Here is a 28,000-nt window from a genome sequence, read left to right as displayed (position 1 = left end):
TATCATCTTCCACGGTTTTATTTCCTTTTAAAATAATTCATACAAATGCATACAATCACAAACATATCTTTGTCAGTTTTGACCAAAAATAATATTTACTGTAGAATATAGAATATGTATACTGTATATTGCTACGCCTACTACTTAACCATAAAGGGGACAAAGGGTAGACAACAGCGGACTGTGTGTCACTACCAGGGATGGAATTTCAAGGAGCAATTTATAGAGTTCATGTGCTGTTTGTCTTGATGACGGCAGTTTTCATTAAGGTTGCCATGGAAATAATGCACTCTCTGCAAAGTGACAGGCATCTTGTGAGGAATGTGTCAGGTTCGACTTCACAATATCACAGAATTCCTTTGGGAATCCCAAAGGTCCTAGACATACAGTGATATTGAACCTCTGTGCTATCTAATGGAGACACCCCAATGCGATTTTGGCACAAGCTTAGGTTGTAGGAGACCCACCAATAATGTTGATGTGAAATTTCCATCCCTGATTGCTACGCTTACTACCTCACCCTAAAGAGGAACAGGTAGGCAACAGTGAACTGTTTACTACTTAGACACTGGTAGAGTGGGTTCCTAAAAGCAACGTGACCTGGCTCAACTTCCAAGATTACAAACTTTGTATTATTCTTTTCTGTTTAATCTCAGGTGAAGAAGATATGAGCATTTCTGGATTAATTGTTTTGGACATTTTATAACAGCACATGAGCATGTGCTGTGATGAAATGCTCTTGTGGGGCTTATATGGGGCACCGGCCGTTGGTTCCCCATACCTGGTTTGAACCACGAGACTGGTCAAGACCCCCACATTGTAATTGTTTTATGTTGAATTCCAATGGAAGACTTAGTGACGATGCCTTCAGGAGTACAATGCACCACTCCTCCTTCCCAGCGCTGCTTTTTAGACACAGATACAACCAAGTCACATTGACACAGGCAGGCAGAACACCATATTATGTACACAGACACAGAGAGCACAGCGGTGGCTAAACGGTATACTTACTAAGGACCCATCATGAAATGTTAAAGGGATAGTAGGCTGGAGTGTTGTCCTTCACAAACTTAAAACCTTCTTGTTTGGAAACAGAGCTTTGTTTTTTTTCCTCAGATTTGTTTATAGAAATGACTAAAAGTCAGGAACCAAACATGATGGTAAATAGAATCAAAGCACTTTGATACCACTGTTACATTTACCTACTGATGACACAGCATCAGCAGTAACTGGGGGTTCAGCATCTTGCCCATGGATACTTTGACATAGTCACAGGAGGACTGAGGATCAAACCAGCCTCCTTCAGGTTGGAAGGCAACCACTCTACTACCTGAGCCATGCCACCCCAGTTGATGTCAGAAGGCAGAGGAGTCTGATGATTTTGAGGGTCTTGGCAAATCTGTAGAACCCTCAGCAGAAAGTGAAGCAACACACACTCATTAGTTTGTGCACCATTTGTAGACCTTGCGCAGAACTTGTCACACTCTGCAACTATTGAATACTACATGTGATAGTGGAAGCTCTGGATTATGAAGACATGAAGGAGATAGAGTACACGTTTTTACCAATTTTTAAAATCTGCTACAGGACAGCGTCTCAACGCATCATAACATTGACAGCCTGTCAAAACTTTGTTTTGAAATAAGAAAATCTTGACTGGGGATGAAGTTGTCCCAGCCAAGCATACCATTTCGCCACCTTTCTACAGTCTTTCATTTCACAAGCCCTCAATATGGGTTGAACATTTACAAGTCCAAAATTGCATGCCCCTTAAACATAGCAAACTACAGCAAACGTTGGATGAACTTAAGCTCTTCAAGTTTGATTTTCATCATGGAGTGGGACAAGAAAAGGCCAGCAGTCAGAAGAACAAAAAGCACTAAGTGGCAGAAAATGGAAGTCTTAAATTTAAGAAAAGAATATAACTGCGGAAACGTAATTTCCTGAGATGGTGTGCAAAAAAAGCTGCCTCTTTGGAGGGGGCTGGTTAGTCTGAACGCACGCAGAAAGAAAAATCTCGAAGTGATTAAGCCAATTGAGATCACATACTGGAAGTCTACTTTTTCTCAATACTGGAATACAATTATCAGTATCTTCTTGCCAGTAGTCAAAAAATGTACACACACAGCTTACATTCATTTCATAGCCTACTACTTTTGCTTGTACGTCAAACTAAGGAAATGACAAAAATAGAGAAAGATATGAAACCTGCTCCTCTATCTCTGGAAATACGACAGTCTTAAGACAACTGATTTAATGTTTTTTTTTCTCCAAATGAGCAAAATAGTCTTTCCTCTTGTTGAGCATGACTGGTACCATCTTCTACTTTCTCTTTGGAGTGTGAACAAGCGACTCGGTGCCAATTGCCTGTACATTTGGAATCAGTAGTTATTTAGACCTCAACCGGTTGACTTAATTTTGACTGTGAGGACTTGCCGTGATGACTTTGCAGCAGGGGCCAAGAAGGACTACAGTTGATCATTTGGATGCTGTTCTCTGTCGCCCTCTGGTGGCTTGACTGTGTTTTGCCCAGGTGACGGTGCATGTGGCGGGTGTGTGACAGCAGGCGGTAGTGTGTGTGTGATGGGCACAGCACTGGGCACAATGCCTTCAACGGGAGGCGGTAGGCCACTGGTTGGCAAACTTACAACCCCTGGTGGATACCTGACAGTGGGAGAGAGTTACAAGTTTTAATATTGACTTCTTTTGGAAAACTTGCAGGTGTACTGCATATGCTATTGGGAACTCCCTGTTGATGGTTAAGCCCCTTACCGAATCTCTAGGATAACATCAGTCAACCTATTTAAGGGACACTCGAAAAGTGTGCTTATAGTGTTTTTGTTACCTGTAGGCGCCGTTGAGTTCTGGGTGGACAGTAGCTGGATCCACTCCTGCCCAGTGGTTGTTCTGAGTCAGGAACTCCTTATTGACGCAGTTCTTCAGACTGTCTGGAATGCGGCCTGAACACAGAGACAGATGGAAGGTCCTTGGGATGGAACTCAGCAGTCAGTGCTGCTAGAACACTGTTCTATATTTTAATACATTTTAAATATGGACAATGTGCACACCTGTGATTGCCCTTCGAATCTCCCTGGCTGCCTCTTCTCTCATCTCCAATGAGGCTTGTTCGCTGTACCAGGCAGCATGAGGAGTGGAGATCAGATTGGGAGCATCCTTCAGCGGGCCCTGACTGAAACTATAGCAATAACAACAGATATAACAAAATAATTCTACTCTCGCACCCAATCTACCTATAGTGCCTATAAAAATATTCACCCCCTTGGATATGTCAGCCTTTTATTGCTTTTATAAATGAAATTTGGCTTGTTGGGCAAAATGTTGCAAAAAAAATGCTCTTATCAAAGTGAAAAAATGTTTTACATAATTGCGTCATAAGCATTCACCCCCTACAGGCCAGTATTTTGTAGCTGAAACTACAATCTGCTGCAATCACAGCAGAGTCTGTGTGGCTATGTCTCAATCAGACTGGCACATCTGGGCACTGCAAATTTTCCCAATTCCTCATTGCAAAACAGCTCAAACTCTGCCATGTTGTTCCGAGATCAAGTCTTTTTAAGTCCAGCTACAAATTCTTGGCCACTCTATAACATTTACCTTGTTGTCTTTGAAGTACTTTGTGTAGATTTTTTTGTATGCTTGGGGTCATTGTCTTGCTGGAAAATAAATCTTCCCCTCTACTTTGACATCTCAGTGACCTCCCTCACCTACCTGTATGTTCTTGCTCGATTACTCAGTTTGTGAGGATGGCCAGCTTTAGGCAGGTTGAGAAAAATGCCATATCCCTCAATTTCTCAACTGAACTCCGTGGGATGTCCAGTGAATTTGCAATCATCTTATAGCCACCTCCTGTCCTAAACTTTTCAGTGATTGTTTCTTTTTTTGTCTTCATGTGTCAATTGTAGCAGGAATACTAATGAACCAGAGACTGCACATTACATTCAATTTTCAATTTTCACAGGGGCAGTAGGCTCTGTAGGGAAGTCCAGACTTCCTGGTCTGGACCCAAGGCGTTCCCAGGCCATCTGTGAGACATAGACCCTCCAGGATGTCCTAGGTCTATCCGGGGCCTTCTCCTGGCTGGGCATGCCCAAACACCTCACCAGGGAGGCGTCTGGGAGGCATCCAGACTAGATGCACGAGCCACCTCAAATGACTCTTCTCAATAAGGAGCAGCGGCTCTCCTCTGAGTTCCTCCCGGATGACTGAGGTCCTCACCCTATCTCTTAAGGTGAGTCCAGCCACCCTACTGAGGAAACGCATTTCAGCCGCTTGTATCCACGATCTTTTTTTGGTCATGACCATAAGTGAGGGTGGGAACATAGATTGAGCGGTAAATTGAGAGCTATGCCTTCCGGCTCAGCTCTCTCTTCACCACAATAGTCCGGTACAGCGACTGCATAAATGCAGACGTTGCGCTGATCAGTCTGTTGACCTCACGCTCCATCCTTCCCTCACTCGTGAACAAGACCGCGAGATACTTGAACTCCTCCACCTGGGGCAACACCTCGCTCCCAACCCGATTGAGAATCATGGCCTCGGATTTGGAGGTGCTGAATCTCATCCCAGAAGCTTCACACCCAGCTGCAAACGGCCCAAATTAACACTGAAGGTTGCAGCCTAATGAGGCGCTAGTGACTCTGTAGTTCTACTGGGAGACTTCAACGCCCATGTGGGCGATGACCTGGAGTGGAGTGAGTGACTGAGGATATAGTCAACCAGTGGAAGGAATACTTTGAGGCCCTTCTCAATCCCACTGACATACCTTTCAGTACTTTAACCATGAATTCATTTTTAAAAGCAATAAAAAGCGTAACTGTTCAAAGAGGGTGAATATATTTTTTTGAAACTGAATTTAATCCACTTCATCACCTGAAAGGCTCTGTCTCGTGAACATCCAGGGCAGCTCCACGTATCCTCCCGTCCTTCAGGGCCTGAGCGAGGGCCTTCTCGTCCACCAGACCCCCCCTGGCTGTGTTGACCAGAAACGCCCCCTGACGCATCTTTAAAACACATAGCAGAATTCAATTTTGGTCTGTTAAGCCTCATGACAATCGCATATCGAAAATAAGTTATTGAGGTAAGCATTGCATTTACTGTACTGTAGATGCGCGTGCACAATGACTACATTCTTCATAATCTGCATATGTCACATTCTCTGAACCTGCTGACTAAAAACTTGACAAGGGAGTCAAAATCTAAGGCTGAGGTGCACTCAAAACTTGCTTTTTTTTTGCAGTGTTCACTCACCGCTACATCATAAGAAACATGTAAGAAGATAACTGTACAATGTTAACTTTACCCCGCCTGTCGGCCGAAGTCAGCTGGGATAGGCTCCAGCATACCCCTGCGACCCTAATGAGGAGAAGCGGCATAGAAAATGGATGGATGGATGGATGTTAAATTTATGAAAAATAGTGGCAAACACAACCTTGCACTCGCAAAACATTCATATCAGTGATAACAATTGTGATGACTGGACACCACATGATTTTTAGATATACAGGGTAAATACATAATTTGCTTAATGTTCATGTGACATAATTTGGCCTCATAACTACAGCCTAGCTTCTTGCTTTCCAGCTGGTGTGTGTTAAAAAGCAAAACAGGGGGCGCTCAAGGCACTTCCCATGTTAATTAAAGCACGTGATGGCGGCAGACACGAAAGGTAACAATTTTTAATGTATTATTGTAATTTTTGGGCAAAACGTTAAAAAAAATGTTCCTTTCACATCAAGTGAAAACATTGTGTCAATCACAGCACTGAGTCTAGCTTTTGTTGTATGCTCATAGTCATTGTCTTGCTGGACAATACATTTTCTCCTCTACCTTGACAGGCCTTCCAGAGCCCGCTTCTGATAATTATCCCCACATTATTGGATTTCCAAAGTTCCTGTACTTGGTCTATATTATCTGTGTAGCAGAAATTGTGGGTGTATTTTGTAAACAGCACATCAATAATGACTTTCACTGACAGGATGCAGTCAGTTTACTGTATATCAGAGCCACTCCATAAAACTATGATATTAAAACTAAAACTATGATATAAAACTTTTTGTGTCTTTTTTTCAGTATCCATGATTAAAGGACTATCCATCCATCCATTCATCTTCTATGCCGCTTATCCTAATTAGGGTCGCGGGTATGCTGGAGCCTATCCCAGCTGACTTTGGGCGAGAGGCGGGGTACACCCTGAACTGGTCGCCAGCCAATCGCAGGGCACATATAGACAAACAACAATTCACACTCACATTCATTCCTATGGACAATTTAGAGTCGCCAATTAACCATTAGGTTAATGCATGTTTTTGGAATGTGGGAGGAAACCAGAGTACCCGGAGAAACACAGGGAGACGTTGCAAACTCCACACAGAGGTGCCCAACAGAGAGCCGAACCCAGATCTTCCCGATCTCCTGACTGTGTGGCCAACATGCTAACCACTAGGCCACCGTGCGACCGATTAAAGGACTAACAAGTAAAACATGTTTACATAGAATAGAAGATCCCCGTAAAGATTGCTGCAAGTTCGAAGAGCGTATCATATATCTTCATATACGGTATTAGTGAGTTGCACAAATGCTTGGAATTTGCAGCCATTTGCCGTAACCGAGTTGATTAGAGATAAAATACAGTCAGCTTTGTGTACAGCCAGTCCTACACCTGCTTAATGGTGAAGTCGTTGATCAGGTGGTGGTTGTGTTCGTTCAGGCTGCAGTGCAGTGAGACGCAGTCAGAGTGGAAGAGCAGATCCTGTGGAAGTAAAAAGGGAATAACATGAACTACTGTATGTAAAACTTAGTAAATAAAAAATAAATAAAACTCAAGTAAAATTTGACACTGGTAGCACATTAATATTTTTATAGCCACTGCTGACTATATTTTAATTGCCCAATATATCTGTTCATCCCTCTGATGGTGTCTATCAAGGGATGAATTTGTGTTACTACCTGTAGTGTGGTGACCCTTTGAAGGCCCAGTGATCTTTCGACACCATCAGCCAAATAGGGGTCATAGAAAATGACGTTGAAGCCGAAAGCCTTAGCTCGCAAAGCAACAGCCTGGCCCACCCGACCTTCATACACACAAACACACTTTAATATGACATACTGGTGCACCAAGACAGAGTGAGGAAGAGCCTCAGTCAAAAGTCAACTTTGCTTATTGTGTTAACTGACCAAGTCCAATGAGTCCCAGTGTCTCCCCTCGAATCCTCGCAGCCCCTGAAGCTACCTCTCGGATTTGCTCCACACTCTGAACCCGTGTTCCCTCTCGCAGCGCCTGTGTGTAGCACAGCAGTATGTGACAGATAATAAACCCAAACACAATATCATTTATTTAAGTCGCTTAGGTATACCTGATGCAGCCACGTGGTCCGTCGGTACAAGGTGAGGATGTGGCACAGCGTGGAGTCAGCCGTCTCCTCCACTGAGGCAGCCGGCATGTTACACACAGCTATTCCTATTGGCAGTGAGGGTGAGAGCAATTTAGTGACAGCTTGCTGGCATGCTGTCGGCCAATTGGACTCAAGCTGGCTCACCAAGTTCGCCAGCAGACTTGATATCGATGTTGTCGTAGCCACTGCCGATGCGCACAATTATGCGGAGAGCTTTAAACTTCTCCAGGTCTTCTCTCATCAGAGTGATGGTGTGGTACATCAGTGCTCCCACAGCTTCATTCAACACCTGCGCACACAGCAGTTATTTCTAAGGAAAATTCATGTGTACTGTAAATACAGTATACTAGTACCAGGAGTGGACTGGGACAAATATTCAGCCCTGGACGTTGTGGATCAGACTAGCCCCACCTCACACCCCATTACAAGCCTCCTCTTTTTTATAAAATAAATAAATAAATAAAAAACTGTCCAAGGTTGGCATCAAACCTGCACCTTCTGCCTTGATCGGGGATGCATGTACCAGTACACAAACAGCACATCATCTGACTTGATGCTGCATGCACATGTCATGGCAGCGATGCGCATCCCTTGCGCATATGGCCCCTTGCTCAAAATGGGCCCCCCCGCACCGTGGATCGTGGGGCCCTACGAACATTACTTGTTCTGTGTGTCGCGAGGGGCGGCTCTGACTGTGCCAACTCGCCCACTCTGTGTTTTGCCTGCAGCCGCATGTCCCTGGACCGGGAGATTTAGTTACCGTGGTTAACAAGGCAAGACGCAGCAGTAAATATGTAAATAAATGAATGACCATCAATCGGTCCATTATTGATTGGCCCACCTTGAAAACTCCCAGTACTCCCAATGGTCCTCTGCCCCTGACTACTACTGTGTAATTACAATACAGTATGTGTCTTTGTCTAAACATGATCATATATTGTTTTGAATAATGGAATTTCCTAAATATCACAAGGGAAACATAGACTTTATTAAAAGGTGCAATCATTGCGCCACTGCAATACTGATTCCAGAGACAAAACTGCATAGTCGTGGTTATTCATATATACACATAAGAGAAATAGGGGAAATTAAAGTATGCCAAAATACAGTATGTGCATCCAATGAAAACAAAAATTCCACATAGGTTGGTTGTCATATACTGTAGAATGGAAATTTATGAAAATTTGTGTCTGTCCTTATCATTTCATTGGTTGGCAGTCGCCAGTTGATTTCTCTACAACGCTGCCAGGATGACCATGCCACGCTCTTCAATTACAATTTAAAAGCACTTTGAATTACACAGTAAGGTGGCCGTGGCTTCTCGGAGAGAAATGCTTCTCAATGAGAGCGCCATCTGTTTGTGCCATGTTGTGGCCTACTGAGCGTATTCACAGAGAGACAGTGCCTGGCAGCCACCCAGAACGAGACGTAACCCTGCCAGACATACAAGTCCATTTAAAATATGTACTGTAGTCATAGTGTCTGCAGCACCATGTGGGCATGACACACAGTGGAGTACAACTGTGAATTCATTCCCTTGTCCTTGTTTTTCACCAGCATCATCTTGTCCTTCATGTTTATGCTTCAAGAAGCTGAGTAGTATTTCAGTTTTGACAACTAGCGACTGAAATTCATCTTTTTTGAAACGTTTGTTTTAATTGTTTCAGGATTTGATGTTTAAGATCCTTGATTTGGTGAAACCATCACACCAGGGAGATACATAATCTTAGTTGAAGGGGCAAGGTTTGTCAGCCAGAGTTTCTTGTCAAATGACTGACCTTCTCGTGGATCTCCTGTGTGGACTGAGCATCGCAGAAGGCCACGGTCGCAACATCTTTCAGAATGGGCATCTCCACGGTGCAGTCGCGCCCATCCAGCAAAGCCACCAGCGGCCGCGGGTGCATGGGCCCATTCATGATCGGCGGTCTGATGCCTGCAAACATTCAAAAAAGAACAGATTCAGGTTAGTTGTTATATTCGAAGACATGCTAGAATCTGCTATTGTCCTGCTACAGTCACTTATTTTGTGTGGTCATGTATCGTTTCGATTCTGAAGTTGAGGTTTGACACAAACTGAACTTGGGAACTGAGTAAATGAAGGTTTGGTAGTTGAGCATACCCTAAATTTTAGACATACCGGCAATTTCAGACATCAACGTTCGACAAGGATAACAGTGGCCCCTTCTTCATCTTTGACGAGAGCAGCGCTCATCAATTGGAATCACTTTTATCAATTAATTTTTTTTCTTACTGTGCCGTATCAGTGGACCTCATTGGTTATCTCAAATGTACAGACAATCCTGAGAGACCATGACTTGGCAATCGGAAGGGTAGAGGGCTGGAGATTGATATTTTGCTGATATTGACTTTACCCATCCCCTTTTTCTGACTGTTCTGCGTCTGTGATTAGCAGACGTATGCCTCCATTAAATAACTACCTCCGTCTTTCCACTGGTAATGTTCCTGGATCTTCTCAAAAGGTCTTCAGATGGAGTTTTCCTGTTGCATGAGAGCACATGCCGATAAAGTAGCCAAATTATTAAAGTCTTTTTAAAATTCCCAATCTGACATCAGTCAATCCAAAGAACCAGTCTCATTGGGATTTGATCATTTCAAGGAAATTGTGACTTTTTTTGTCCTTGCAGTCAGGTGTGTTGCTTGCGACGTAGATTTACTATTACACTACATTCAACTGACTTCAGCTTGCTACACCTGCTAACTTCCAACTGAGGATCTCTTCCTGAAGGTACAGAGTTTGTTAAACTGAAATAATAGGAGGAGATGATAATTGATATTTAACTGAAGCAGTAAGATACATCTGTGTTTATTCCTGGCAAGTAAAAATGGACAAACATGTAATATTAGCTCTAGGGAACATGTGCTTATCTAAAATAAACTGTTGAAGCTGGAGCATTCATTGTTATTTTTTAACAAATTCTCAGTAGCTCTTCCTTTTTATATAGTTATACGTTATAGCCAGGTTATAAGTAGGAGAAATGATGGTAATGGTAGCAACAGTGATGTCATGCATTTGTGATCCAGCACTCAGTCTTAGGATTAGTCCTTTACCAGAAAAGAAAGCTCATAGTCGAGCACCATCTCACCTCTGCGTCACATTCTTATCAGCAACATCAGATTCCAGCATGAAACATGATCCACTGAAACCGCTCCTCAGTGAAGAGACGCCAATAAGATGAAATTTAAATCCATGTCCGCAGTCTCTTATGTGTCCTGGTAAAACATTATCTTTCTGTAATAGGATTTTCCTGGAGGCCACTGCACTTACACGTCTATACAGAATCAATGGGGCATAGCTAAGAACCTCACATTCAGCATGAGGAGAAGGTACTCCGGTGTTGACTGATCCATCCCAGAGATCATCTTAATCATGAGCAGCAAATTGCCAGAGGATAATAGTTCTCTGGACTGCAGGGCTTCAGCAAAGATACTTAAGTGGCAAAATAGGACTGACATGTAAGACAAAAGGGCATCGTGTTCACAGTAGTGTTTTGGGAGAAAAGAAGGGATTCAGGGTTATTGTACGGCTTCCATTTGGTTACAGTGAGAGAGGAAATAGCTGTCATACCAGCAGCAAGCGTGACCCTGGGAGGACCAGCACCACTGACCGCTGAGTGCACTAAATGATAACAGACTCCTTCATTCTCTATGTCTGTTCTATAGAGACAACAAACAACATTATACCCACTGATTGAACAAACCCCAAAATGTACATTATCTTTCAGTCTCATTCAACACTCTTTAAATTATTAATTGCATTTGATAATTGCACAGATTTGCTTCTCATTCTGCTCACCTTTTCTCAACTCTCATCCATCTCTTGTCTTCCTAACCTCTTGTAATATTCACGAGTACTAGCACCAACTGCCTATCTTTCATATGCCTCGGGCTAACTGATGGGAGCTGTCAAAGTCTAAAAATGCTTCTTAATGGCTTGAAGGGCCACAGCTCTACTCTCATCCATCCATCTATGGCTTTTCTTTGTTGTACAATCTTGGGCAAATAGTTTTGCTATAAACGACTTACATCTGCACACTAATGACTCTGCCAACAACAATGACTCTAAATTACATCTGACAGTATAGAAATGGTGTTGCTTGCAAAATGTGCAATCAGAAGAAAATGACTCTCTGACCTGCTGTGAGTGACATTTAGAGATGGAAAAAAACATCTGCTGGTAGGGAGAGCAAGTGGGTGGGCCCTGCTGGCCATCATTCAGCAGCTCTCAGAGAGCAAGACAGACCAAGATCAGTGATGGGCAGTTCACTAGGAAATCTTGCTGCCTGGACAGTGAGCGAATTGACCAAAATAGACTGGGAAGTCTGTGTAACATCACATACATTTTAAGTGTTTAAAGCCTTGGATGCATATAGCAGACATCACAGACTTGGCAGCTGAATCCCACTGGACGATGGGATCAAATGTTGTCCATTTTAGGTAGAGCACTACTCTTGCACTCTACTCTTGTGCTTTCATCATGTATTGAAATTGAGACTATCTATGTAGATGTCCAGTTGGATGCATGTCTGTTTGTAGCGTCCACACTTTATGGACAAAAGTCTTTGGAAACAGCATGAATCAGTGAAATAATCCTAATAATCGGGTTGGACTAGACCACTGAACCTGCCTTGAATCATGATTCATCATCTTCACAAGACATTTTGGAGAGTTGTATGCTTCCAACTGTGTGGGACCACTTTGTGGAAGGTCCTTTTCTGTTCCCAACCGGTCCAATAATGTATTCTTGGAGGACTGATGTGAAAGAGCTAGAACAGATCTAACACTGGTGACCTCTGACCTCATGAATGAACAAAAATGCCCACAGACACATGCCAACATCTTGTAGAAAATCTTCCCAGATGAGTGGAAGCTGGCACAGCCACAATAACTTGACCTTAGTGTTGTGATGTGCAGGACAACAGGTTTGCCTGCAGCCTTGTGTCACAGCAATTCAACGTGATGATGTTGTTGCGAGTAGTTGTATTGTTGTAGCCACAGTGGTGCTTACAGATTAGCTATAGATGAATACGATTAAAGAGATTCTTCTCCAAGATCCATAACACATGACAGCTAATTAGCAAAAGGTCAGCAAGAGACAGTCACTGAGGGATTCGAACTCAGGATTCGGAAATAAACGCTTGTCAAGTCATTTGAAAGTCTTCTTCTATGGATTCTATTTAGACTAACCTTAAAAGACCTTACAATGTGTAATTTGGTAGCAGAGCCTGCTGGTCCATTAAGCAAGATAGACGGGCAGATGCTAAGGGCATTGTGGCCTCCAGGGGGTGGCAAAAATTAGAAACAAAATTTACATTTCAATATAATTGTAGTACTAGTTATTACTACTTAAAATGTGAAGCAGTGCACAGTTTGTATTAGTACAAATGATAACAAATAAGTGTCCCCTTGCCCATCATTTTTGTACATCATATTGCTTATAGTTGAGAAGCGGTATAGAAAATGGATGGATGGATAGTTGTATATAGGTATTTTATATAGCTTTTGTATGTAGCTATTTTGTTTTTGTATACAGTGGTGTGAAAAAGTGTTTGCCCATTATTTCTTTTTTTTTTAAAAGTTTTTCAGACTTAAATGTTTCAAATCATAAAACAAATTTAAATAGTCATCACTGACAACACAAGTGAACACAAAATGCAGTTTTGAAATGAAACTTTTTATTATGCTTCTTCCTACTCCTATTGGACACGTGGAACTGTGAATTGAATTATGTGATGTATTCCATTATAACTTGAATGCATGTTCAAACATTACCATTATTAAGAGAGGAAAAAAACAAACCTACATGGCCCTGTGTGAAAAAGTGACTGGCCCCTAAACCTAATAACTGGTTGGGCCACCCTTGCAAAAAGTCTCTTACAGCGCTGTGGAGGAATTTTGGCCCACTCATCTTTGCAGAATTGTTGTTATTCAGCCACATTGGAGGGTTTTCCCGCATGAACCGCCTTTTTAAGGTCATGCCACAGCATCTCAATAAGATTAAGGTCAGGACTTCATTTTCTTTTTCTTCAGCCATTCAGAGGTGGACTTGCTCGTGTGTTTTGGATCATTGTCCTGCTGCAGAACCCAAGTTGGTTTCAGCTTGAGGTCATGAACAGATGGCCGGACATTCTCCTTCAGGGTTTTTTGGTAGACAGCAGAATTCATTTATCACAGCAAGTCTTCCGTGTCCTGAAGCAGCAAAACAGCCCCAGATCATCACACTACCACCACCATATTTTACTGTTGGTATGATGTTCTTTTTCTTTTACGCCAGATGTAATGGGACACACACCTACTAAAAAGTTCAATGTTTGTCTCTTCAGACCACACAGTATTTCTTGTGGATCATCAAGATAATTTCTCGCAAAATTGAGACAAGCCTTAATGTTCTTTTTGTTCAGCAGTGGTTTTCATCTTGGAACTCTTTTTTGCCCAGTGTCTTTCTTATGGTGGAGTCATGAACACTGACCTTAACTGAGGCAACTGAGGCAAGTGAGGCTTGCAGTTCTTTGAATGTTGTTGTGGGGCCTTTGTGATCTTGTGGATGAGTTGTCGCTGAGCTATTTGCATAAGTTTGGTTGGCTGGCCACTCTTGAGAAGGTTCACCACTGTTCTATGTTTTCGGCATTTGTGGATAACGGCTCTCACTGTGGTTAGACTGACTGATTTAATAACTGCATTTGGTGTTCAGTTGTGTTGTCATTGACTAATTTTATTTTGCTTGATGATCTGAAACATTTAAATGTGACAAACAAGCAAAACATAAGAAATCAGGTAGGGGGCAAACACTTTTTTACACCACTGTATATGCATGTATATGCAAAGTGTAAATGTAGCCTACATATAGAGATATAGTGTTATTGTGTTATTTATTCACTTATTTACAAGATTTTTATTTTGTGGTAAGGCTATTTATATTGTATTTCAGACTTGTTTGTATTTATTTGTAATTTGTTAACTTTGTAAATTGGGTGACATGTTATTTTACAAATTAATGCCAATCAATTTCTTTTGAATTTAATTTGGTGATGGAGGGGGGCACCAGTGCGCCATATAAAATCTCGACCAGGGTGGCACCGTTGTGGTTAGGTTCAGCGCTGTCTAGTAGTATTTTCACAAGATGTTGATTATTAATGATACCCTGTTTCATTTCTTTTAAGTTTGTGCATTCAACCAGAAGAAGATTAGTTTGTTGACACTGTGTCACCGAATGCTGTATGAAACTATGGGGACTTGACTTGCAACTTCTAGTTCCTCTGTCGAAATATGTTGCATTGAGGCCATGGTCTGCAGACTGTGCCAAACGTAATTGTTATAGTTTTGTGATTTTCCTGTGCTTTTGGCTGTTGTTCTGGCACGGGTCTGCGAAGTGTTCTGACCAGAACTACACCAGAGTTCACTTGAAAGTGGAGCGAGATCGCTTCAAATGGTGTTCTCTGTCCATCCATAATTTGAATGATAGCGCTTGATCAAACAACCCACACAATACTGCAGGAAGCGCAGCAGAATTTGCTTTAAATAATAATAATAACCTATCCGTGCATCTGATACTGTGAAATAATAACTGTTTTTTAACCAGTGAAACAGTATCCTGTTGTAATAGCCATCTACAGTTGGACTTTTACAAGGTCCTGAAGGGAATTCAAGTGTGACGGTTTTATGATGTAAATTAACGATCGGATCAGAAATGGCCCTGTAAAGGTTGAATGAGCTTCACTTTGTGTGGAAAGCAGATCAATGGCGTGTTTATAGATCGGCGATGGTGATTCTCTCTGAGCCGTAAGTGATGGATATTATTTCCTGTGACCTTGGACTTTTTGTGGACAGATGCAGTGGTAACAAAAAGAGGGAAAAACATTAGAGCCTCGACTTTTATCCTCAACATTGCCCGCAGCCTGTTGATGACATCACAGATGCCAATCTCCACCGTGCTCCACACATGAGGCCTCAGAATGAAGGGTTCATCCTGGCGCTTTCCTACACGTACCTACAAATCCAATACTACCCGCCCATCCTCTTTTCTAGAACAGTCTTTTCCAGCCGTAGTCGCACCTGTGTGTGTGTGTGTGTGTGTGTGTGTAGGCACGTCCTGCACTCGAGTGTGTGTTTGAATTGTGCGAGTGACATTCAAGGCACAGCATGAAAGCAACACAATGAAAGGGAAATATGTGTCATGTCCTCGGCAGCCCACGAAGAAAGCAGTTCGTTTTCTGTCACCACCTACGAGGTGTTCAAGCAGCCTTCAGTAGTAGAGGCTTGCCTCGTCTCTCACACACACACACAAACACCAGTAAAAGAAAAGGCTGAGCATTCTTGTGAGGTGAGCGAGAGATTGAGCAGATGCAAAGATAATAATAGTGTGGCAGAATTAGAGGAAGGACAGGGAGGAAAAAGAAAAAAGGGGGAGGGGAGGAGTTCACAAATATTGGCATACGCACACGCACACACACATGAAAGCAGGGAGCTTGCTGTTTACCTAGAGGCATGCCTTTGTTGAGGAGATGTGAGCTTCCCATGACGTGTTCTCCAGCACCAGCATGCAGTCTTCACGCAGCGCATATGAACAAGAATCCAGTCAGCATATGGCGGCCGCGGCCAGCTACCTCGCCTCCCTCAGTGACAAGCATACACATGTGCTCCCCCTCTCCTCGCTCTGCCTTCCCTTCCGTCCCCGCCACTCGCTCTCGGTCTGCCTCACCCCTCCCTCCGCTTTTTTTTTCCACTTTCTGCTACAGCAAATCTCTCCGTCCCTCCCTCTGTCTGTGTCAGGCCCAAGCAAAGCACACACAGCCAATACAAGCACTGCTGCATTTAAGGGAGGGCAGGAAGGCGAATGTGAAAGAGATGTGTGTGTGTGTGTGTGTGTGTGTGTGTGTGTGTGTGTGTGTGTGTGTGTGTGCGTGTGTGTGTGCGTGCATACGTGCGTGTGTGTGTTTGCGTGTGTGTGGGTGCATGTGCATGCATGTGCGTGTTTGTGTCTAAGCAAGCAAAACTGGGGAGGAGCTAACCCGAACCAAAACTCATCTTTTGTCTCCTAAAGCACAAGGAAAGAAAAAAAAGAGTTATGCAATTACAAGGCTGTTGCAAGAGAGGACAAACTTGTTTCTGATACTTTCTTTAAAAGGACACAGATTTAAACCTCATATAAGCGATTTTTTTAACTAAAAAATTTGTAGTAAAGTTTCTTAACTGCTGCTGTTGAAGTATTTTACATGACAAGCACTGGAATGTTTTTGAATAACCAAACCGGCTTTTGTAGTTAGACAGAAAGACACAATACACAGTAATATGAACAACACCCAACCTAGCACAAACATTCTCCTTTTGTGGTCACATAACAAGCCTTTACTACCAGCCCACAAGGCCAAAACGCTAAATTGTAAAATGTGATTCCATGTTTTCATTATAAATACACATTATACTGTACATTGTTACTGTTAACTAATATCTGGAATGTGCAAAATGATTAAATAACTAAGTTTACTTTGGTATCGTCATTTTAAAGACTAAACTATATAGAAACTGTAGAACAATAACTGTAGGTATATGGTGTGACTTTAATTGAAGACATTCAGGATCACATGCAGCTCATTTGAACGTGTTGTTTCTGGTCAGGTGACGCTCCTTCACTTTTGACCATTTGTCAACTCAGCGAGGAGCGTCCTGAAATGACCCACCAGGAGCCTCACACCCCCAACCTCCACAGAGGCCAGCCCCTAACTAGTTAAACAGCAAGGATGTGTCAGATCACATCTTAACTGCTTGTGATGACAGGTCAAAAGTCAGCAAAGGTCACATTCTCACCAGCCCTTGCTCACTAACATCATGTGGGCTACATTTCCACCATATGGATTAAGTGGTGGCCCTGTTGGGATATGCAACAATGTAGTGGGGGAAGAACAACACACAATGACTGATATTTTCAGCCATCCATTTTCTTCCACTTATCTGGTGGAAGGGAAGCCCAGATCTCCTAAAGTCCAATCGGCGGGGGCACTGAGGCATTCACAGGCCAGCCGTGAAACATAATCCCACCAGCATGTCCTTGGTCTACCCGGGGGGCGTTCGAGCGACATCTGGACTGAGCCTGAGCCACCTCAACTGGCTCCTCTTGGTGTTAATGAGCAGCAGGTGTACTCTGAGCTCCTCCTGGATGACCAAGCTCCACACCTTATCTCCAAGGGTGAGCCCGGCCACCCTGCGGAGGAAGCTCATTTCAGCTGCGCGCTTGCTCTTTAGGTCCCTCTGTCACAATTGCTGATATCCTCAAATGTGAACCACAACAGATGGGAATGGGATGTCTGCCAAAGTGACTGCAGTGTAAGTGGACGCATCATCTTGCATCCATCCAAGCCAAACAGGGCTGAGTGTTGTGGTCTTCAGAAAAGCTGGTGGGAGGTCTGCAAACGCAAAATGAGGCCTGGTCTTCACATCAAATTGACCCTGAAAACCTGACAACAGTAAAGTGACCATCCGCAGACCACTCTTAAGGCTGGGTTATACTTTCCACTCGAACGGGCCGCGTGGAAAAGAGCCACTCGGAAATCCACTCGAGAGACAGTGTGTGACATTATACTCCGTGTGGCGTCTGCTCCCAAACTGCAGGGGCAGTATATCGAAAACACGCGTCTACCATGGTACTAAACTAGAGTGGAAGAAGTTTGCCATTGTTTACTTGACTTCCAACATGGCGACACTTGTGCGTCAACTTCTTGAAGAAGAGGAATTGTGTTGTATTTATTTGCTGCTGTAACAGAAAAGGAAGAGAAGGTGGTCCACTCGTCCTATGAATAGGAGTGCTGCAATCGCAGCTCGTCATTCTTCCCACCATAGGGACTTGTACCCCAGCAGGAGATTGTGCTTACAAAAGGCTGAACACGGCAAAAGAAAATAAAAACCGAACAGCTTGAATTAAAACACAACTTGTTTCAGTGTTCCTTTATGCTTAAAATACAGTGCATCAGGGTAGGCTGCCTCGTATAACTGCCGGTATTTCTGTACTTCAGCTGCGATGATCTCCTGCTCGCCTGCCTTTTTTTTCCGCGCGTCTACGTCCGCGTAGTTAGAAAAATTTGGAGGTGTGCGGAGCGGGAATTTTCCGCAGGAAAAGGGCCGCTCGAGGGGACGCGGGTACAAAAATGACGTCATTTGTCCGCACTGAGCCACAGGGACCTCACAGATTTTGTGTTATTTATGTTGTGGTATAGTTGTTATATTAGATATACAGTAGATAGTTGTTATATTAGATATAGATATTTGAGCTGTCACAAAAGCAAAAAAATTGTGGCAAAGTGAATAATATGCTTGGAATTTATCTTTTTACAAAAAGCTGTTTTTCTCCCTTTTCTTGTTGACAAAGTGAAAGTTATGCTTGGAATGTATCTTTTCACAAAAAGCTGTTTTTCCTCCTTTTCTTGTTGGGAACTGATATTTTCCTGAAACTTACCTATGTTCTACTGCTGATTACTGAAGAACGGAAACAGGTAGACACTTTTGGTAGGTTCCATGTTTATCTATCCATAGAACACAATATTCTGTCTGCCTTGAAAAATCAGTCAAAATCAGTTAAAATGTCCGGGGTTGTCTTTTGAAAAATGTCTGGGATTGAATGAGTTAATAGTAGCACAGCATTTGAATCACACTTTGACCTTGTTATCATGCGCCACGAAGAGTTGCGTTCAAAGACAAAGTAATTTAAGTTGAATTCACGTCTTAAGTGTAGACATATTTTCTGTAATTTCCGAGCATACTTAAATGTACTTAACTTGTACTTCTGCAGTAAGATAAGAATATCCACTTATTGTTTTTCTTTGTCTTTCTGTTTATTTAGACCACACCTATGCGCATAATTAAGACATTATTGTGATTTTCGGAGTGGCCATGACTGCATTTCGCGGCCGTCTCCTGACAATAAGAAAGTGTCGTTCCGAGGAGGACTAGAGACGTGGAGATACATACAGTATATGCTGTTGGAAATGCACTACTGTCGATGTGTTCAGGTCAGAATAAAGTTATAAAAGAGCGTCAGACTTTGTGTGACTGTGTGGGGACACTACATTATGCTTCGGTCTGCCATCATAACAGAGAAATATGGCTTGACATGATGCACATGCGTTAATTACGCACAACATTTTAACATAATGAAATAGTTACCGTTGTTAACGCTCTATTTTTGACACCCCTAATTATTAGACTTAGCGAAGGCCCTATTGTATCTATTGTGTTTGTGCCATTTTGGTCTTTTCGGGGTGCAGACGATGGGTCTTATTTTGACGAACTCCGCCTTACTATGTGGGATGCCTTTGACGATTTGATAGGCAGGTCCACTATACCGCTTTTTATTGTTTTTTTATATCTGATTTGAAGATATTCCCAACATTATCACGGTGTTATGTAAACATATTAACAAACTGGCTAAACTAGCGCATTTATTAAATGTGTATTAATGTGCACTGTCCATGTACTCCACATCCTCCAGCCTCTCTCAGTGTGCTTGTACCCACTGCAGTCATTCCTCCTCCATCCTCACCTATAAGCGCCCCTCCCCCATCTCCTCTTTTGTGTCTCTTTCACCATATTCCCCCATCTGTGGATTGCCTCGCCATCTCTCCACACATTGCATCTCCACCAGCAAGTGGCGCTGAGGCAAGTATCTGTCAGAAACACCACCAGCAAATGATCTAATGCACAGCTTTTAGCTACATGGAATGATGAATGATATGTGATGTAATTCTCTGTTTCAATTCCAATTTGATTCTTTACATGTTCACTACTCGGTGAAGCTCAGTTTGCCTCACCTCACCTAACAGGCTGCTCCTTTAAGCTCTACTGTTAGTCCATCCAGTACAAGGGTCACATGCTATTAGTACCTGAAGTGTCTGGTGTCTGCCACCTTCCTTTAACAGACTCAAATCTAATTTCTCGCCACTATGTGCTCTCTCTCATTCGCAGCAGCTGCAGCTGGCTGTCAGTATCCATCAAGCAAAGTGTATGCGTGTGCATTTTCAGAGCTTACACGACTACTGTGGACGTAGATTGCTTAGAGCAGCAGTTTGTCTATATGAGCTTACTGTATACGCTCATTAGATCTAATACAAGAGCTCCATTGAAAATTATGTGAAAAGCTGTAGGAGACATTGTTGACATTGTTATTATGAATCTCGTGTAACATTTAGCCACTGTCAAATGTAAAATCAATACAAAACTCTACCGTTGGTAACAAGTGACGACAGTGTGTGTCTTTAAACCTTTTTTAACCCCAGACATAAAGACATATCTAAAATAAGAAATGTTCTTTCTGCATCTAAAGGTCTACATCAGGGATGTCCAAACTTTTTCCACTGATACTGATGTGAGGTTCGATACTGAAATATTGATACTTTCAATACCAGTTCTTCACACTCTTAAATAGATTCTCAAATCAAAATATCGATACTTTCGATAATTCAGTCGTTTGAGGTAATATTTGCGTCAAGCGTTTGTCTGTTGAAACATTGACTAATTGTAAACCGAGCCATGTGTGAATTGTGAATAAACTTTTCATTCTTAAAGTAGTTTGTAATAATTAATCATTTATTTTAATGATTTTATTATTTTACTTATATTTTCTTTTTTATTGTTTAAAATACCACTTTCACATATTTTATATGATTATATGGTTTTCCTCTTGTTGTATATTAGCATGGCTATGTTGTAAATCACCCCACTACCCCAATATACTTCAGGGCTTAAAGTAAATAAATAAATAGCTTAAAATTCATTATTAAATTATTAATGTATTTAAATTGATAAATTAATTAAATGCCTTGTATTCTTTATGCTATAATATGAAATACACGACTTTTTCAAATTTACCACACATTAGGTGAATTTCCAAAGAATCAGAATCGGATCAATATTGCCGATACCAGCCTGAATTTTATGCAGTATTGGATCGGAGCTGAAATCAGTGGTACCGCACATCTCTATCCACTGAGGACCACATACAGAAAAGTGTAAATGATGCAGGCGACACTTTGATACATTTTATACATCAACGATGCTAAAACCAATCCAGTGTAGGTCAATATATGCTAAGATAGCTGCAGCATCCACATCATCCTTCTGTTTACGTTCTCCTACCCCTTATCTCTAGGTTTTGCACATTCACGAGAATCAAGTGGTGTCCCAATTCCCCTTAAATCAAGGGGCAAGGGGTAAGGGGTGTACAGCCCTAGAAACAAAGTGTGATCGGGGAACAGACTTGAAATTAATGGGGTAGGTGAAATCTACTTGGATACAACACTCCAACGGCAGAGCGGAGATCGAACGACGCACATAAACGTAAGTTATTAAGCATAATTATTGATTTTCACAGTAACTTCACTACAATCTACTGCATTTCATAATTGATTAGACAGTGATTAGATAGCAACCGCATTAGCCTGTTAATTCTAAGTTGTATTTTAAAATTGCTCGCTAGCGAGGGGTATTTACATTACTGAAGTGTACAGTACTGTGGCGGCATTTTACTTGTATATTAGCTATCTAATGACTCATGTAATGTAGCACATCATAGTGAAGTCTGTTTGCTGTGAACTACAGCTACCCTTGTCCACCAACAATTATCATGGGATTATTACCATGAGATATGTTTATTGTATTCAGCATACAGTATGGATGGTCAGGAAGTGAGCTAAATAAAAGATGTAAACAACATGGCCATGTGTTGACAGCACACCACATGGAATTTTGGAATTATGGAATTTTGTTCAACTTTTGGAATCTAACGTTTTTTTTACCATTACTCTATATTTGTATTTAGTACACTATTACTATACTACTATTGCTATTATTATTGTATTTGCAATGAGTTAATAGCTGTAGCCCATCAATCACGCTTATGTTTTATTCCTGCAGGAGATACTGAGCCAAATGAAGTCAACGCTCTGCTACACCACACAGCACTCCAGGACCATTCAAAAGCTGCAATCCCAGTATGGAAAAGTCAAATGCAACAAAATGCCATTCTGGACTCTCTTACAAAAAAGGAATAACATCGAGAGGAGAGGAGGAAAGTGTGTCCGTAGGAAGAGAGAGACGAGGAACACCAAGAGTATTGGACTGAGAGTAGGGACATTGAATGTTGGAACTATGACAGGAAAAGGTAGAGAGTTGGTCGACATAATGCAGAGAAGGAAAGTAGACATACTGTGTGTCCAGGAGACCAGGTGGAAAGGTAGCAAGGCTAGAAGTTTAGGAGCAGGGTTCAAGTTGTTCTATCATGGTGTAGATAGGAAGAGAAACGGAGTAGGAGTTATCTTGAAGGAGGAGTTTGTTAGGAATGTCCTGGAGGTAAAAAGAGTGTCAGATAGAGTGATGAGTCTGAAGCTAGAAATCGAAGGTGTGATGGTCAATGTTGTTAGTGGGTATGCTCCACAGGTAGGATGTGAGCTGGAGGAAAAGGAGAAATTCTGGTTGGACTTGGATGAAGTGATGCAGAGCATACCTAGAAGAGAGAGAGTTGTCATTGGTACAGACTTCAATGGACATGTTGGTGCAGGAAACAGAGGTGATGAGGAGGCCATGGGCAGGTTTGGTATCCAGGAGAGTAATGCAGAAGAACAGATGGTGGTTGACTTTGCAAAAAGGATGGAAATGGCTATAGTGAATACTTTCTTCCAGAAGAGGCAGGGACATAGGGTGACCTATAAGAGTGGAGGTAGGAGCACACAGCTACACTACATCTTGTGTAGACGGTGTCATCTGAAGGAGATCAGTGACTGTGAAGTAGTGGTAGGCCATAGTGTAGCCAAACAGCATAGGATGGTGGTGTGTAGGGTGACTCTGGTGGTGAGGAAGATGAAGAGGACAAAGACAGAGCAGAGGACAAAATGGTGGAAGCTGAAAAAGGAAGAGTGTTGCATGACTTTTAGGAAGGAGTTAAGACAGGCTCTGAGTGGTCAGGAGGTGCTTCCAGATGACCGGACAACAACAGCTAATGTGATCAGGGAGACAGGCAGGAGAGTACTTGGTGTGGCATCTGGAAGGAAAGTAGACAAGGAGACTTGGTGGTGGAATGAGGAGGTACAGGAGTGTATACAGAGAAACAGGTTAGCTAAGAAGAAGTGGGACACTGGGAGGACTGAGGAGAGTAGACAGGAGTACAGGGAGATGCAGCGTAAGGTGAAAGTAGAGGTAGCAAAGGCCAAACAAGGCGCATATGATGACTTGTATGCTAGGTTGGATAGTGAGGGAGAGACTGATCTATACAGGTTGGCAAGACAGAGAGACAGAGATGGGAAGGACGTGCAGCAGTTTAGGGTGATTAAGGATAGGGATGGAAGTCTATTGACAAGTGCCAGTAGTGTGATGGGAAGATGGAAAGAATACTTTGAAGAGGTGATGAATGTGGAAAATGAGAGAGAACAAAGACTAGAAGAGGTGACTTTTGTGGACCAGGAAGTAGCAAAGATTAGTCAAGATGAAGTGAGGAGGGCATTGAAGAGGATGAAGAGTGGAAAGGCTGTCGGTCCTGATGATATACCTGTAGAGGTTTGGAAGTGTCTAGGAGAGGTGACAGTAGAGTTTCTGACTGGGTTGTTCAACAGGATCTTAGATCATGAAAAGATGCCTGGGGAATGGAGGAGAAGTGTGCTGGTGGCCATTTTTAAGAACAAGGGAGATGTGCAGAGCTGTGGCAGCTACAGAGGAATAAAGCTGATGAGCCATACAATGAAGTTATGGAAAAGAGTAGTTGAAGCTAGACTAAGGGCAAAAGTGACCATCTGTGAGCAGCAGTATGGTTTCATGCCAAAAAAGAGTACTACAGACGCAGTATTTGCTTTGAGGATGTTGATAGAGAAGTACAGAGAAGGCCAGACGGACCTGCATTGTGTTTTTGTAGATCTGGAGAAAGCTTATGACAGGGTGCCCAGAGAGGAACTGTGGTATTGTATGAGGAAGTCTGGAGTGGCAGAGAAGTATGTTAGAGCGGTACAGGACATGTATGAGGACTGGAAGACACTGGTGAGGTGTGCTGAAGGTGTGACAGAGGAGTTCAAGGTGGAGGTGGGACTGCATCAGGGATCAGCTCTGAGCCCCTTCTTGTTCGCTATGGTGATGGACAGACTGACAGACGGGGTTAGACAGGAATCTCCATGGACTATGATGTTTGCAGATGACATTGTGATCTGCAGTGAGAGCAGGGAACAGGTGGAGGAGAAGCTAGAGAGGTGGAGGTTTGCCCTGGAAAGGAGAGGAATGAAGGTTAGCCGCAGTAAGACAGAGCACATGTGTGTGAATGAGAGGGACCCAAGTGGAAGAGTGAGGTTACAGGGAGAAGAGATCAAGAAGGTGGAGGATTTAGTGTGGAAGTACTTAGTGTCAACAGTCCAGAGCAATGGAGAGTGTGGAAAAGAGGTGAAGAAGGGTGTACAAGCAGGATGGCACAGGTGGAGAAAAGTGTCAGGTGTGATGTGTGATAGAAGAGTTCCAGCTAAAATGAAAGGAAAGATTTACAAAACTGTGACAGGAGAAGAGCGAGGCCAAAACAGTGAGGTTTTTAAACCTTGAAATAATTGTTGTTTTATACATTTGTTCATAAATTTTCATAAATTTTGTCATATCTATTTCCTATGTATATTTGGTACATTTTAGATTTTTCTAAATGTTTTTACAGTGATGGTTGTAAGCTGTTATTTATTACAGTTGTTTTGCAATAAATGTCACAGTTTGTAAAAAAAATACATGCCTTTTATTATTTTTAGGTGTTGTGAGGTAGCCTATATAACATTGAAATAATGTAGAAATGTATGCACTTTATTTTATGGTAGGAAACATTTATTATGAACAATTGAATTATCTTTCTGCCTTTGCCACAGCCAGCAAGTGGTGAAGGGTGATGATGTAATGAGTATCAAGTGGTGTCCCATTTCTTAGTGGCTTTTTCCCTTGGCCCTAGGTTTTAAGGGTAGAGGAAGGGTAAGATGAAGAAGAAGGGCTAAAGGATAGAATTGGTATTCAGCCTTTGTGTAATATTGAATAATATATCTCATTAATAATGAATTAATTTAATTTTTACAATATGTCAAGAGCCAATAAAAAAACAAGCTGCAGACCGAACATTTTGAACACCTCCTAATCTATATGGAAGACCTTGGTATCAAAGTACAGTAAAGGGGATATTTTGAGGCTTACTGTAGAATATGTTTTTATATATTTTACATACTGTATCTGTTGTTCTGGGTAAGTGTAAATGAAAAGGCTCATTCAGTGAGTTTTAGCGGTGGAACAGGGTAAGTGTTAGCTTTCAAACCCTGCCAAGTTTGTTGAATTAGTCTTTCTTTTTATGAAATTATTAATGAACTTACAGTGGTGTGAAAAAGTGTTTGCCCCCTTTCTGATTTCTTTTTTTTTTTTACATGTTTGTCACACTTAAATGTTTTAAATCATCACATTTAAATATTAGTCAATGACAACACAACTGAACACAAAATGCAGTTTTTAAATGAAACTTTTTATTATTAAGGGAGAAAAAAATACAAAACTAGATGGCCCTGTGTGAAAAAGTGATTGCCCCCTTTGTTAAAATACAGTATAACTTAACCGAGATTAATTGAGCTCTATCAGTCTGGAAAAGGTTATAAAGCCGTTTGTAAAGCTTTTGGACTCCAACAAACCACAGTGAGAGTCATTATCCACAAATGGCGAAAACATGGAACATTGGTGAACCTTCCCAGGAGTGGCCGGCCAACCAAAATTACCCTAAGAGCGCGGCAATGACTCATACAAGAGGTCACAAATGACCCCTCAACAACATCCAAAGAACTGCAGGCCTCACTTGCCTCAGTTAAAGTCAGTGTTCATGACTCCACCATAAGAAAGACACTGGGCAAAAACGGCCTGAGTGGCAAAGTTCCAAGACGAAAACCACTGCTGAACAGAAAATACAATTTTGACTTGTCTCAATTTTGCCAGAAAACATCTTGATGATCCCCAAGAAATACTCTGTGGTCTGAAGAGACAAACATTGAACTTTTTGGAAAATGTGTGTCCCATTACATCTGGCGTAAAAGTAACGCTGCATTTCAGAAAAAGAACATCATACCAACAGTAAAATATGGTGGTGGTAGTGTGATGGCCCAAGGCTGTTTTGCCTCTTCGGGACCTGGAAGACTTGCTATGATAAATGGAACCATGAATTCTGCTGTCTACCAAAAACTCCTGAAGGAGAATGTCCAGCCATCTGTTCGTGACCTAAAGCTGAAACCAACTTGGGTTCTGCAGCAGGACAATGATCCAAAACACACCAGCAAGTCCACCTCTGAATGGCAGGAGAAAAAGAAAATGAAGAGTTTGGAGTGGCCTCGTCAAAGTCTGACCTGAATCCTGCTGAAATGCTGTGGCATTACCTTAAAAAGGGGCTTCCTGCTGGAAAACCCTCCAATGTGGCTGAATTAAAACAATTCTGCAAAGATGAGTGGGCCAAAATTCCTCCACAGCGCTGTAAGAGACTCATTTCAAGTTATTGCAAACGCTTGATTGCAGTTGCTGCTGCTAAGGGTGGCCCAACAAGTTTTTAGGTTTAGGGGGCAATCACTTTTTCACACAGGGCCATGTAGGTCTCCCTTAATAATAAAAAGTTTCATTTAAGAATAGCATTTTGTGTTCAGTTGTGTTGTCATTGACTAATATTTAAATATGTTTGACGGTCTGAAACATTTAAGTGTGACAAACATGCAAAAAAAAAAAAAGAAATCTGAAAGGGGGCAAACACTTTTTCACACCACTGTATACTGCTCTCGTGGTTTAGACATTTGGTCATTCAAGTGTGTGTGGTTTCAATTGTCTCCTGTTTTCCTAAAATTGGTTCTTTTGTTTACGTGGTTGTACAGCATGTGTATATTGATACGGACGTTGCGTAGCATTACCATAGCAACACAGAATTAAAAGGTTAAGACAAATTTTTCTTTACTTTGTGAACTTTTGGGTGTTTGAATTGTGAGGCACCATTGTGTAGCCAATCAGTTCATTTTTAATGAGGCCTGGTGTTCTTTGTACATGCTGCTATGTGTGTGTTTTTTTTATTATTAATGTGTATTTCATGCCAAATCCTTTGAAATAAGTCTTCAAGCTGTGCTTGAGGGCTGAAAAGCAGCTTGTTCAACATGTAAGATTGAGGGCAGAATGCATCATCAAAGAGGCAGAAACACACATTCTCACTGCCAGCTTGACAAACTATAATAATCATTCAGTTATACACACTCAACAGAACATTGACCGACATAGTTAACGTCTCAACAATGCAAAGCTGAGCTGTAAGCACTGTCGCTGCTATCCCTTAAATACACACACACAGGCACATTATACACACGAGTAACACACAGGAAGCACTCGGGCCAAAGAACACATCACAAACCTTGCATCACCTTCCTCTCCCTCTGTGTTGTCTCCACTTTGTTCCAGAGATGGGCGTTATTCGACTATTGCGTGTGTTGACCAATCAGCACAGTGCCACACTGGATAGCAGCCAATGGCAACAGGAAGATAAGAGGCGGGTGTAGCTGCAAGTGCAGCATGGTAGGCTGCCT

At 42.1% G+C, this 28,000-nt stretch overlaps 1 protein-coding gene and 1 long non-coding RNA gene across 6 annotated transcripts in view; one reads left to right on the top strand and one right to left on the bottom strand.

Moving 5' to 3' along the window:
* The window catches only part of LOC129189866 (uncharacterized), a 42,809-nt gene extending 38,563 nt beyond the window's left edge, over positions 1-4,246 (top strand). For both annotated transcript variants that reach the window (XR_008572896.1, XR_008572897.1), the window contains exon 6: positions 3,980-4,246. This is a non-coding gene — a long non-coding RNA (uncharacterized LOC129189866). The remainder of the gene's footprint in view (positions 1-3,979) is intronic.
* LOC129189862 (C-terminal-binding protein 1) lies at positions 3-27,871 on the bottom strand. Of its 4 annotated transcripts, none has more exons than XM_054792022.1 (12): positions 15,907-16,147; positions 9,191-9,345; positions 7,557-7,701; positions 7,374-7,477; positions 7,195-7,297; positions 6,967-7,091; positions 6,680-6,769; positions 4,891-5,021; positions 3,069-3,196; positions 2,846-2,960; positions 2,437-2,664; positions 3-2,367 (listed from the first exon to the last, which is right to left on the bottom strand). In XM_054792022.1, the coding sequence occupies exons 1-11, from the start codon at positions 15,944-15,946 to the stop codon at positions 2,469-2,471; spliced, it is 1,332 nt and encodes a 443-aa protein (XP_054647997.1). In that variant the 5' UTR covers positions 15,947-16,147; the 3' UTR covers positions 3-2,367; positions 2,437-2,468. The 4 variants fall into 4 exon arrangements, with proteins under 4 accessions (XP_054647997.1, XP_054647998.1, XP_054647999.1 ...); XM_054792023.1 differs by having other exon boundaries at positions 3-1,399; XM_054792024.1 differs by lacking the exon at positions 15,907-16,147 and adding an exon at positions 27,829-27,871 and having other exon boundaries at positions 3-2,664.
* Between the last annotated feature and the right edge of the window lie 129 nt (positions 27,872-28,000).

Source organism: Dunckerocampus dactyliophorus, chromosome 11 (assembly GCF_027744805.1).
Source record: "Dunckerocampus dactyliophorus isolate RoL2022-P2 chromosome 11, RoL_Ddac_1.1, whole genome shotgun sequence".
In the NCBI taxonomy this organism is placed as follows: domain Eukaryota; kingdom Metazoa; phylum Chordata; class Actinopteri; order Syngnathiformes; family Syngnathidae; genus Dunckerocampus; species Dunckerocampus dactyliophorus.
The sequence above is the reverse complement of the archived record's forward strand: the minus strand, read 5'-3'. Positions and strand labels throughout refer to the sequence as shown.

Bases quoted from the DNA above. Each gene is read 5' to 3' on its own strand.
- LOC129189862 (XM_054792022.1), bottom strand. From the start codon at position 15,946: ATGGGAAGCTCACATCTCCTCAACAAAGGCATGCCTCTAG. The intron at 9,346-15,906 runs GTAAACAGCAAG...GAATGTTTGCAG, and splicing joins CAACAAAGGCATGCCTCTAG to GCATCAGACCGCCGATCATG. The intron at 7,298-7,373 runs GTATACCTAAGC...TGCTACACACAG, and splicing joins GGACCACGTGGCTGCATCAG to GCGCTGCGAGAGGGAACACG.